The sequence below is a fragment of the Dendrobium catenatum genome, unplaced genomic scaffold (assembly GCF_001605985.2).
Source record: "Dendrobium catenatum unplaced genomic scaffold, ASM160598v2 fragScaff_scaffold_1538, whole genome shotgun sequence".
Taxonomy (NCBI): Eukaryota; Viridiplantae; Streptophyta; class Magnoliopsida; order Asparagales; family Orchidaceae; genus Dendrobium; species Dendrobium catenatum.
The window spans coordinates 443,610-456,094 of NW_021320000.1; the positions used below are offsets into that span (position 1 = coordinate 443,610).

The following is a 12,485-nucleotide window of genomic DNA, read 5'->3' on the forward strand; positions in this document are numbered from 1 at the left end:
ACATATAGCTAGCTTTGTGTTCATTTGTAATTATTTAGGTCGGTTTTTATATCCAATATATATATGATATAGTGAGATGCTCTTTAAAACACTTATTTTACCATCGTAGTAGCGAATTAACCTCATTGTTGTATTCATCTTTCTAATTCTCATCTTGTATTAATACAAATTAATTAAGAAATAACACAAAAATAATTTAATAAATTATTTGAAAATAGAAAACTTTACATACCTTACACTCAAAAACTAATTTAATTATCTCTAGATGATTTGTAAACAACAGCTCAAGCCTATGTTGGAACTACTGAGAAATGGAATGAGATAACAATGGGAAGAATGATGGGGGAATTCTTAATTTGAAGAAGTGCTTAAGAGTGGGTTGTGGGAAGGTCTAGGAAAATGAAATCCAAGATGCATTTATAAACAACTAGTTCATTTAAACATGTCTTATCTTAGGTCAATAACCAAAAGAAACTTATAAAAATGAGAAGACAATGTGCTAAAAATTATATAAGTGTACTAAAAAGTTGTGAAAGGTTGTAAAAAGAATATGAAAGTATCCTAATAAATCAAAACTCTTAACTTTAATGTTGATCGGACTAAAATTTTCTAAAAAATGATATTAAACTAAAAGAAAAGGACTTCATAAAAGTTGAAGTAGAGTTCAATGTTGCATTGATAGATGACATTAAATCGCGAAGCATAATCACATTTTATTTTTATAACTCAAGTAATTATTGATGTCCTAATTTCTTATTAACATAAATGTCATTGTATTCCTCTGGATTCTTATAATCAAATTAATTCAATCTAATAAATTCTGAAAAAAAATGATAAAACATAATAACTCAATTATGAGCAAATAAATTTAAAAAAAATAATAATTCATGAAAACAAAAAATATTTTTCTCTAGGGGTGGAGGGTCACCTAGTCACCTATTGCTTAGACGACTAGGCTCCTACTAGCCCCCGAAATAGTTTCATCCTGAATTAAACAGAAGACATCCTAAAAACTACTAATTTTATGTTCCTTCTAAGAAATTGTCCCATTATTCAATATGAATAAAATCATTATTTAGCCCCATATTCTACGGATCAAACCATGCATTCAAACCATTCAATATATAAGAAGGTCCATACAATCTAGAGCCAACCTAAATTTTCTCTTTTGAGGTATTATCACGCAGCCTAAAGAGAGCACATTTATGTAAGCGATTCATACAATTAACAACAACCAAATAAAATTTTAAAATATTTAATATTTTCACGATGTTTATTCCAATCAAAAACCAATCTGAACTGGGTCATAGACCTTAGCAAGCCACGTAAACTCATTGAAAAAAAACAGTAAGCTTTCACGATACTATAAAATCTCCACCCAAGCAATTTCCTCACATGAATAAAACCATCTCATAAAAAATCTTTAATCCCTTCACGATTCCTCCAATCTCAATCACCTAACCATCTATATATATTTAACAACTACTCATACATCCACGCCAAAACTTCAGCAGCAATTTCAAAGAATGGCAGCAATAAGATCAACAAAATCACAGAACATAGCAGAGAAAACAGAGCCGGACTCCTCTTCCTCCTCCTCGTCTCCTGTTTCTCCCTCTCTTCCTTCCCACCGCCGCTCTGCCCGCCCAACCCCAACCTTCTCCCAAGCCCTCGCCGGCACGGCCCACCTCGCCAACCTCCTCCCCACCGGGACGCTCCTCGCCTTCCAGCTCCTTATCCCTGTGTTCACCCACAACGGCTCCTGTGACTCCACCACCCGCCTCATGACCATCTCCCTGCTCCTCCTCCTAGCCGCCTCTGCCTTCGCCGCCTGCTTCACCGACAGCCTCCGCCTCCCCGACGGCCGCGTCATCCACGGCCTTGCCACCCTGCGCGGAATTTGGCTCTTCGAGCCGGTGGACTCGTCGGCGGTGGAGCTCGCCGGATACAGATTGAGGTTCATAGATTGCATCCACGCTGTGCTATCGGCGCTGGTTTTCGCGGCGGTGGCGCTGAGGGATAAGAACGTGGTGAGATGTTTGTATCCGTCGCCGGCAAAGAGCACGGAGGAGGTGTTGGATGTGCTTCCGTTGGGGATTGGGGTTATATGCAGCTTACTGTTTGTGGTATTTCCGACGACGAGGAGAGGAGTTGGCCATCCTGTTTCTGTCTCGCAGCAGCGGCCATAGGGTAACGGCTACCTCTCAGCAATGACGAGGCATTCTTGATTTGGATAATTGGATTGTAAAATAAGAAAAAAATTGCTTGGAAGGATATTATGATCAAAATTTTTTATTAAGATGAGCTTTTTAAAAATTTAGATTTATTTTGAGGTGAATGTAATTATAATTATTTATTATATTGCCTTCATTTTAGAAGGAGCTGATAGATTAAACAAGAAGCAAGCTAATATTATATAGCTTTGGACAGTTACAAGCATTCGAGAAGTTATGGCTAACACTTGCGTGGGGAAAACCCTATAAGTGTAACCACCCTTTTGTTATGCTCGCAAATTAATGCATTAAAGGCAAACCAGACGGAAGCTTCGTTTGAGAAACTTTTGTTCTAAAAAAATTGCTTAAGAAAACAGAAATAATGCTTCAAAAAAATTTTGCACTAATTTTTTTTAAAAGAAAAATAATAAAAAAGCTGCCGAAATGAAGCTGAAGTTTGCAGAGAATGAGTTGAGGAAAAAAATATATAAAAAGTCAGAAATTTTCTTAAAAATAATTGTCGAAATTATGAAATTGATTAATATCTATATTAGATTTATATTTTAATGCCCAATTTTTTAAAAGAAATAATTATGCTAAAATGAATTGCCATGAGAAATAACTATTGAAGTTTTTTTTTTGGGAGAATTGAGACACAATGCTCAAAGTTTACTAAAAAAAAAAAATTTACATACAAAGTATAACGAAAATGACAAAAAAATGATCTAAAATGAACATGGCGTATAAAAGAACTAAAAAGAAAGGGATACATAAAAGAAAGGGGGACACTAATGAATATGAAGAATCTTAGGGAAGTCTTATTGGATAGATCTCCAATTGGCCAATCATGTAATGAAGTTCGTGGGCCGTAAATTAAGGATGGTTTCCATATAACTTCGAGAAAACATCATCATCATTTTAGATTTTTTTTTAGACATTTGAGCCCATCAAAGAAAGCTTACACACACATCATATACTCAAGCATCAAATTCGAGATCTTTTTGTTAGTAGCCAAAATTTTTAATCAACAGACTAAAATGAGTTGCATATCTTTTTAGATACTCGAAAAAAGAGGAGGAGACGAAGGTATAAAAAATTTAAACAAAATGATGATAAAAATAATCTCCATAGTATTCAAGAAGTCTACATTGAGTCATTGATCACCTACAAGAGTCAAAACAAAACTGACAAGAATCTCAATATATTTCGCTAGAAGAATATGCCGTAAAACTAATAAATCCTAGCAAAGTATTAGAAAAACTACCTAAATAAAAAAAGACCAACAACATAGAGGCACCCTTACGTTCAGAAAATGGTATGCAACAAGGCTAAAGAAATGAGTCCCTAACATGAACAAGAGAGGAATGATAGAGTAGATTTCTCACAGGTTGTTATTTTTATGCACTTAATATGAGACCTTAAATGATAAGAAGAGGAGAAAAAAAAAAAAAGATTCCGAAAGACCTATCATTACACTCCCTTCAAATGTAATATATATATAAAGGAACAAATGAAAAGATGAAGAAGATTATCAAGTCTTTTTTTATCTAGTGCAGTATTTCCAATGCATTCCAACATTTGAAGGATGGAAGGCTTGAGAAAAAAGTTGATTACCGTTGGAATCCAAAGCTTAATTGTATAGTCGTACATGTTCAAGTAGGTTTTTCACAAGGGCTTAATAGGTTTGGATAGAAGAACCTAGAACTATCAAGTTCCAACAATAAGAGTTTGGCTAGAGCAATCACCTTGCCAGTGAAGGATTGTGACTCACTCAGGTCAATCAAGATAGAGAGTCATCCCTGACAGGAGCTAGCAATAAGGAACTCATAAATCTCCATCCAAACACATGAGGATTCTTTTCTTTAGCAAGATCAGCCTACAAAAGCAATATGATCTCTCTCAAATTGGCAAACATCCACTTACACTCCAATATAGTTATACGAAATGAGCATCTAAAGTGGTCAAGAGACCATTCCTCTAGACATGACTCATTCTTAGCTCACAATTATTACAATCTAAAGGAACTCTTCCTTCACACTTAAGAACCCATGAACCACACATAGATATTTACATCTACGCCCGAAGAACTCACTAGACCAAGTCACTAACATGCCTAAAGGAACTGCCATTCTAATTTTCCCATAATGTCTAACCTTTAAATTGAGGACAATGCGAGTAATAGAGAACCATGAAGATACTTAACAATTTACGATATGTGTCATGTATAGTCTACAATTGGCACAATTATTGATGTGATTTTTTTTAATCTTTTTTTTTTTTTTATCGAGCTTACCATCTATCCCCCAAATCCTAACAAAGATCAGATGAATAAGTATATTTTAGACCATTTTAGAGAATTGTTAATTTGCTAGAGAATTTCTAAGATTTTGGGTTTTCTTAGTTCTCTCAGTTCTCTTAATTTTTCTCTTTTCTTTTTTCCATACTCACCTTAAGCTCTAAAATTCTTATTTTGGATAATGTCCATTAGTAAGGTTAGGTGATATTTGCAAATAAATTTGGATCCAACATCAAGCAACACGAAATTGGAATGACATGCAAAAAATAGTTGTTAATTCTTGATCCTCCTAGCAAAAAGATTGCAACCAAAGAGAATGTTACATTACCTAGGAGCATCCGTAAATTTTCAACCATTTTTAAGTGCCAACAAATGTTAAGAAAATGATTGTAAAGAACAACAAAGAAGTCTTTTTGTTGAGGATCATAAAAACAAGCTATGTAATGAGATCATTTAGTAGAAAACCTTGATGTATTGCCAAATAATAGAAAAAAGCTTTTTGCTTGTTGCTTTCTGATGCAGTGGGTTGTTTGTGTTTGATAATACTAGTTATGTTTGTTTGAATATAAATCCCTACTAAAAAAGTTAAGTGCACATGTCAATCAAGTAAAAAAAGTATTATGAGAGAGTGTTGATCCCGTGAGAACGTGTTCTACTTCACATAATTATTCTAGTACCATCTACTTCAAGCTACAAAAATCACTCTACCACTATAACTACAACTACAACTACAACTACAAGCATTTATCCCACTATGTGGGATTGGCTACATGAATCCTTTTTCTCCATTGTGCCCTGTTAAAAGTTAAATTCTCATTTAAATCTAATAAAGAAAGGTCATTTTTAATATTTTATAACCAAGTCTTTTTACATCTACCTATACCTTTCATAATATAAGTCAAATCTAATACGTCTCTTTTCATAACTTGATCATCATAAGGACATCATTTTATGTGACCAAACCATCTAAGGTGACTTAATACGTCTATGAAAGGAGAGATGTCAAAATTTCAATCATGATTAGATTGATTTTTGAGCCCTTACTTTGAAGGCCAATGGAGCACCCCAACCAATCCTATGTTGTGCTTTAAATTTTGGGTAAGGAAAATTTTAATTTGAGCTGAATTTTATTATAAATATGGGATTAAATTCCTTATATTGAGAACTTAATATTTTGGGTCCACCCTGGGACATTGATCTAAGTTGTATCACTACATAATAGTAACCGGAGCCTAACTAATGAAATATAATTATGGGCTTACATCGGCCTAGATTGGAAAGTCAGATAACCTCCTAGTCGCTTTAAAGCTATGATTTCAATCACAAGAAAGATGGGTAGGCTTATTATTTATATTTTGTGAATTTTGGAGCTGACATCTAAAGAATTTTCTAAGAAGCTCTTTAACTTATGACTAATATGACTATGCTTGATGTAGTTAAAGTTTAATTATTTTGTATTTATTTCTATTCCAATGCATGCAAATTGGCCATGTATGCAAAAATGACATGTTATGAACTTTAAAAATAGGAATAAAAAAAGGTTTTTTTCTAAAGGGAACATCATCCCCTAGAAAAAATTGCACCAATATAAGTATGATGGTTTTCCATGACTCACAAGCGCGGAGGTGCCAAGAAAGAAGAGAAGATTGGAATGAATGCATGAAAAAATCCTAACATGTATGGGCTTACTTTTTAGGAGCATTTATCTTTCTATCTGACTCTTAGTCTGTTTATTTAATTACAAGCATAATAATTTTTTTATCTTCAAGATCTTAACAAAATCCAAGTTAAAACAGGAGTATGTCAAAAATAAACCTATAAAAAGTAGAAAAAATTTTAGTATATAAGAAACATAAAAAAAAAAAACTCATAAAGCCCAAATCAAATCAAGTAATAGAATGAAAGGCCATACGGAAAGTACCACTTAATCTATAAAGTATCATTTAATTAATTTAAAAGTGGCTTGGGTCCACTAACAACATTCCATAGTTTCATACTAATGAGGTAAAAGTGGAACATTTTTCATCTTTATTTATTTAGCTATTTTCTTCGGGTTCCTTAGATTCATTAGGTCTAGACATCCAAATGAAAGGAACTCCTCCCTAAAGGGCTATTTCCTTTCTTTTTGGATATTAAATTATCTAAATATGGATCTCTAAATAGAATAAACTCTCCCTTAAGAGATATTTCTTTCCTCTTTGAATTCAAAACTAGATACTAAATATTCTACTTTAATGAACTTTTAGAAATCCTTTTTAAGTTTACATTTAAGAAAAATTGTAACACTCTATACAATCTACAAGTTAACCTAAATAGTTTATATTAAAAAAATCACCCTAAGCATTTATATATATTTTATCGCTTACTTTTGAGCCAACACATTCACTTGGTCATGCTTTTAATTTCTAGGCAGATTAACATTTAGAACACATGTAGAAAACTTATTAATTATATTGCAATTAGTCCCCGGCCTTGCATAAGCATGGTCATCTATAGAAGATATATTAACATCCAAATTGTTCCTAACCTAGAAAAATATAGCACCCATCACATATCTTATCATAAACATTATAATATGAGCATCACATCATAAGCATCACAAATCACATCAAATAATAACAATCAACATGCATAGAAATCTATGTCAAATCCATGTTCCAGAGAAAATCATTAAAAAAAGAACGTCTCATCCTAAAACTAGAGTTGGTTATCCTAACAAGCCATCTACATTGTGTGTATCAGGTTATATGGTTAGGATATATCCTAAGTTAGTTGTTGTTTGAAGTAATCTAGCACTTTACTTTAATTTATTTTTAGGCTAAGCAATATTTAATTTGGTTTTAATTCTTAATGTTTTAATGTCATTTTAAAAATTAATTTTAAGAGTTGAATTTGATTAATCATTAGTTCTCTAAAATCCTAAATTTTTAATTAGGTGTTTTAGTCCTTTAGCCTCAAAATCATATTTGCTTTAATTCTCCTAATAGAGACTAACATAAAGTATAAAGGCTCCCATTTCTTAGTAATTTATTATTAATTATTTAAGATGAATAATAATTTCTTTTATTTGCACCTAGGCCATGAGATTTATTTTACCCTCCTTGGGGTTAACCTAATATCCTCGTAGGCTCGTTTTACCCAATAATTTTCATTTGATTTACTTTTTATTTATGTTTTTTCATTTTACATTGATTCAATTAATTAATAATTTATTAATTGTTTATTTGAATTGAGTGGTAATTTCCTTTGTTTACAATAGGGCCATTTGATGTTTTTTAACCCTCTTGGGGCTAGTTTAATAGCTTCATAAGTCGGGTTATTCAGCAATTACCTTTTAATTTAATTGATCTTATTTGTTATTTAATTTGTTTTAACTTATGATTATTATTTTTAATTGATTCATGAATAATTATTTTTAATTCATTTAATTAATTTATTCTTGAATTTTGAATGTTTAGTTAAGTTCATTGTATTTTTAATTAATACCTTTAGAATATTTGACATGAGATTAGAATTTTTTATTTATTTTAGAATTTGGAACTTTTAAATTTATTTATAAATACTAGGTTTTATTTTTTATTTAATTTAATTGAGTTTGTATATTTTGGAATTTTCTTGAATTAGTTATGATTTTTAAAGTTTAGCCTTTTATGAATTATTTAATTAAAGATAATTTCATTTTAGTTCCAAACCAACTCGAAACTTCTTGAAATCTTTCCCAAATATCAATAACGACTTAAGTATGTTTTCAAATGTTTAGATCCACTTTGGTATTTTTTTATTATTTTAAATTATTCTATTGAATTAATTAGTAATTTTCCTTAATTATTAATTTTTTTTACTTTATTCATGATCTAATAGGGCATTTGATTTCCTTGTGTTTAGATTTTAATATTGAGAAAAATGAGCCTTAGAATGTATTCTTTAGTTTTCCTTTGAATTAGTTATGAATTTTTTTAATTTTTACCCAAAAAATAGACAAAAATTTGGGATTGCTTAGTTAACAACTTTAATGGCTTCCAATAACTACAAAATTAATTCTTAGGGTTTAAAATGTCACTAAGTATGTGGTGTTCAAGTTTTATCACTATTGAATTGAAGGAGAAATTACTAGAATTTTTCTTATTTATCTAGATAATTTTCTTAATTATTTTTCTTATGTATCCCTATTATTCTTATAATTTTAAAATCTGGTGTGCCTAAGCGTACTATCAAAATAAAAAAGACACAAAAAGTTAAAAATCTAATTCTATGTATTTTAAGAGAAATGAATTTGTAACATTTTGGGTCAAAATCAAATCTAGAACTTTGGAAATTCAATTTGAGAAAATGCAACAATCATCAAGTGCTAAGAAAAATGCGGTATGTGAGGAACATCCTCAAGTATTCCCTTTCCAAATTTGAGCTCAATTGGATCCCTGTATTGAGAGCAAATGAGAAAATTTATTTTTTTTAATAAAAATTAAATTTCTCATAATCTAATGGTCTAAATATCCTAAACTTAATTTTAATATAATCTTGGGCTCTAAATGGTTCTAATGTGCCTATGAATATCAACTTTAGAAGGGAAATGGATTTTTGGCACTTTTTTGAAAGTTTTAACCATTTTCTTAAGTTAAGCATCATACTATAGAAAACTTTGATCGTACTAAATGATCAAGATCATACAGTACGATCAAAATGTACGATCTTCTACACATGTAATTTGAATGAAATGACACACAGTTTGAGTAAGAATCATATTGGTGATCGTACTGTACAAAGATAATATCATATAGTGCAATCTTAATAGTATTGTATGATTTTTTTATCATAAAATATGATTTAATGTGATCACAAATTAAATTAAAACCATTTAACAAAAATAGGAGAGATGGACATCTATGATTTCATCGTCTCTATAAGAATGACCAAAAATCCTAAGTAGAAGAATGTTTAAAACTCAAAATAGAGCGCATTTATTGATTTAAACTTTATGAAAATATGAAACATGATTAAAGAGAATAAGGTGAGTAATTTTAATGTTTAAAAATGCATCACACACAAACTATTTTAAATCCTAGATCTAGGATTCAGAGTTTGGATTTTACCTCGGTGGAAATGTTTTAAGAGGGTGTAGGATGACTACTTCTCCTCCTTAGAGCTACAGGAGTGTTTCTTCATCAGAGAGAAAAGCTGGAGGTGAATATAGTTTGAATGATGGGGAATGATAGCTTTTTATCTTATTTTTCCCTACCTCATCCTTCCATTTCCCAAGCAATAGCTAGGATTAGTTTAGCTTCATTTGAGTTGGCTGCCAAGTGGAAAGGAAACCATCTTTCAGGAAGAGTCGTTATTGGAAAAAGAGGGGATCTATTGGCCACTTTTTATGAAGAGAACCATTTGGGTGCCTTAATTCTTCATCGAAGGGCTTGGGCCACTTTTTTGAGCTACTTATGAAGCCTCCAAAAGGAGTATAGGCAGGCCACAAGGGATGATGTGGAGGAGGATTGGAAGTTTTTACTTGAGTTGACCCAATTTGACCATTTGAAGCTATTTTATTAATTTTGACAAGTCAACATGGTCAAGCCATCTAGGATGGGCTATTGGGAGTTTCTAAGGTCCATTTACATGACTCTTAGTGGACTTTATTACATGGGTGTAAAGTTTTAATTTATGAAATTTAAATGTGAGAGATTTGAATAATTTTGGTGAGTTGACTGAGGCAATTCACCATGAATTATCTCACATTGGATTTCAGCTCACTTAAGACAAGAAATAGAGTGCACTTGAGGGATTTGGGTTATGGTTGATTGGAATCAAGGGGTTGGCTTTAGATCATGAATTTTGGATTTTTATGAATTTTTGTATTTTGAGGTGATGTAGTCAACTTCATTAAAACCTGAGGTTAACAAATGGACCCCCAATAGGTGTGATGAATTTTGAAAAAGTGAATCACATGTATTAGCATTGATCAAAGTAGTCAACTAAACCTAAAATATTTTAGGCTTGATTTGGTTTGAGGCTAGGATAGTGCCACGAGTGGATTGCTCCACAACTAGTAGGTTTGGATTTGATTGAAAACTAGGATGGTGCCACTAGAAGCTTTTTCCACCACTAGTAGATTTGAGTTCAATTTAGAATTTTGAAAATGAATGAATTTGTTGGAGGGAAACTCTTTTTCCTTCTCAAATTCCTAAAACATCTTGACATTGTTCTACCTGGGACTTATGTGTAGCTGCATATGTTATTTTCTTAAAGGAAAAGAGAATCTTGACTAAGTTAACTTTGATTTAATTTACTTGAATTTGAGGATAGGAAGCAGGGCAAGTCTAAGAAATATCGAAGGGCAAGATGCACCACACACTCAGACTTATACTTAATAGATAGATTTATTTTGAGTTTTATTTACCTACATATCCAAGGAAGGAAGCACATGGACTCACACCTAACCTCAATTCTAATGGATGACTAAGTTAAGATGGGGTACAATAGGCTTAAATCCAATAATAATAAAATAATATCTTAGGAAATAGAAAGCTTGGTGACTTATGCCTCACCTTAAAGATAAGAATTTCTTTTGGATTCTCAATGAATAACCAAGACACAAAGCATGGGGATTCACATCTAATAATGGGTGAATAGTTAAGTAGATAGTCTACCTAAAGCTCCATGGACTTGGTAAAGTTTTTATAATCCCATATTTAATTTTGATGCCAAGATGATGCCGTGCAGCGCTTTCTCCACCACTGGTGAACCTAATCCTATGGAAAGGAAACACAGGGACTCACACCTATCCTTAAAAGATTAGAAGATGACTAAGCTATGATGAGGCCCAACAGGCTTAAATCCAACACTTGCTAGTATATGTCTAAGGGCAAATTGGAAACATATGGACTCACACTTACTCTTATAAAACCAAAATTTTTTATTTAATTTTTATGTAAGTATGGTGCCACAAAGGGCTTGCTCCACCACTTGTTGATTTAATCAGATGGAGAGGAAGCACGGGGACTCATACCCAACCTTATGAATTAGAAGATTTTTATTTTGATACTAAGGTGGTAACATGAAGGGCTTACTCCACCACTAGATGATTTAATTATAAGGAAAGGAAGCTTGAGACTCACACATATATTTAAGGATTAGATGATTTTGATTTAATTTTGATAATATGATGGAGCCACAAAGGGCTTGCTCCACCAATAGGCAATTTAATCCAAAAAGGCTTCTTGCACCAATATCCAATTTAATCCAAAGGATAGGAAGCATGTTGACTCACACCTAACCTAAAGGATAAGAAGATTTTGATTTGATTTTGATACTAGGATGGTGCTACAAATGGCTTACTCCAATGCTAATGGATTTAATCATATGTAAAGTAAGCATGGGAACTAACCGTAACCTAAAGGATCAGAAGATTATGATTTTGATTTTGAACTTTATATTTTATTTTGATTTTTTTATTTAGTTCTATATTAAGATTTATTTTTAACTTGAAGACTTTTCATTAATTTTGAACTTTAGCTTATATCATGCATAGTGTTTTTAGCACATTAAAAAAAATATTGGGTGGTATCCTTCATATTCAGTCAATTGATATGAATCTCCCTTATAGTATTTTTATAATGAATGATCCAGTAAATGTTGGCTCAAATTCCATCAAATTTTTGATAAACTAAAATAGGTCTCCAAAAAGCTCAGACCAAGTTTTCTTCTTTTAAAGCTCTAGGGTAAAATAATTTATCATGAGCTTGAACCATTCATGACTTATACATATCTAGATTTTGTTGAGCTTGCAAGTAGCTTTTTTCAAGACCCTTAAGATCCTCAAATAAGAGTCAGATACTTTGTTCAGTTGTGGTTTGATTTTGAATGATAATTCTTAATGATGGAAACTGCACTTCCAAAGGGAGAATGTCCTTTGACCCATTATCAGATGTGATTTATAAAGTAGATTCTAAAGGAAAGGATGCCTAAGTGTGAGGGCTTATATC

At 31.9% G+C, this 12,485-nt stretch overlaps 1 protein-coding gene across 1 annotated transcript; it reads left to right on the forward strand.

The window, feature by feature from the left end:
- The first annotated feature begins 1,330 nt into the window (after positions 1 to 1,330).
- Positions 1,331 to 2,228, forward strand: LOC110102137 (protein DMP3-like). Its single transcript, XM_020830320.2, has one exon. It carries the CDS (start codon positions 1,527 to 1,529, stop codon positions 2,187 to 2,189), a length of 663 nt encoding a protein of 220 aa, XP_020685979.1. The 5' UTR covers positions 1,331 to 1,526; the 3' UTR covers positions 2,190 to 2,228.
- Positions 2,229 to 12,485: the final 10,257 nt, after the last annotated feature.

Excerpts from the sequence above, each read along its gene's own strand:
- LOC110102137 (XM_020830320.2), top strand. The coding sequence starts at position 1,527 with ATGGCAGCAATAAGATCAACAAAATCACAGAACATAGCAGAGAAAACA.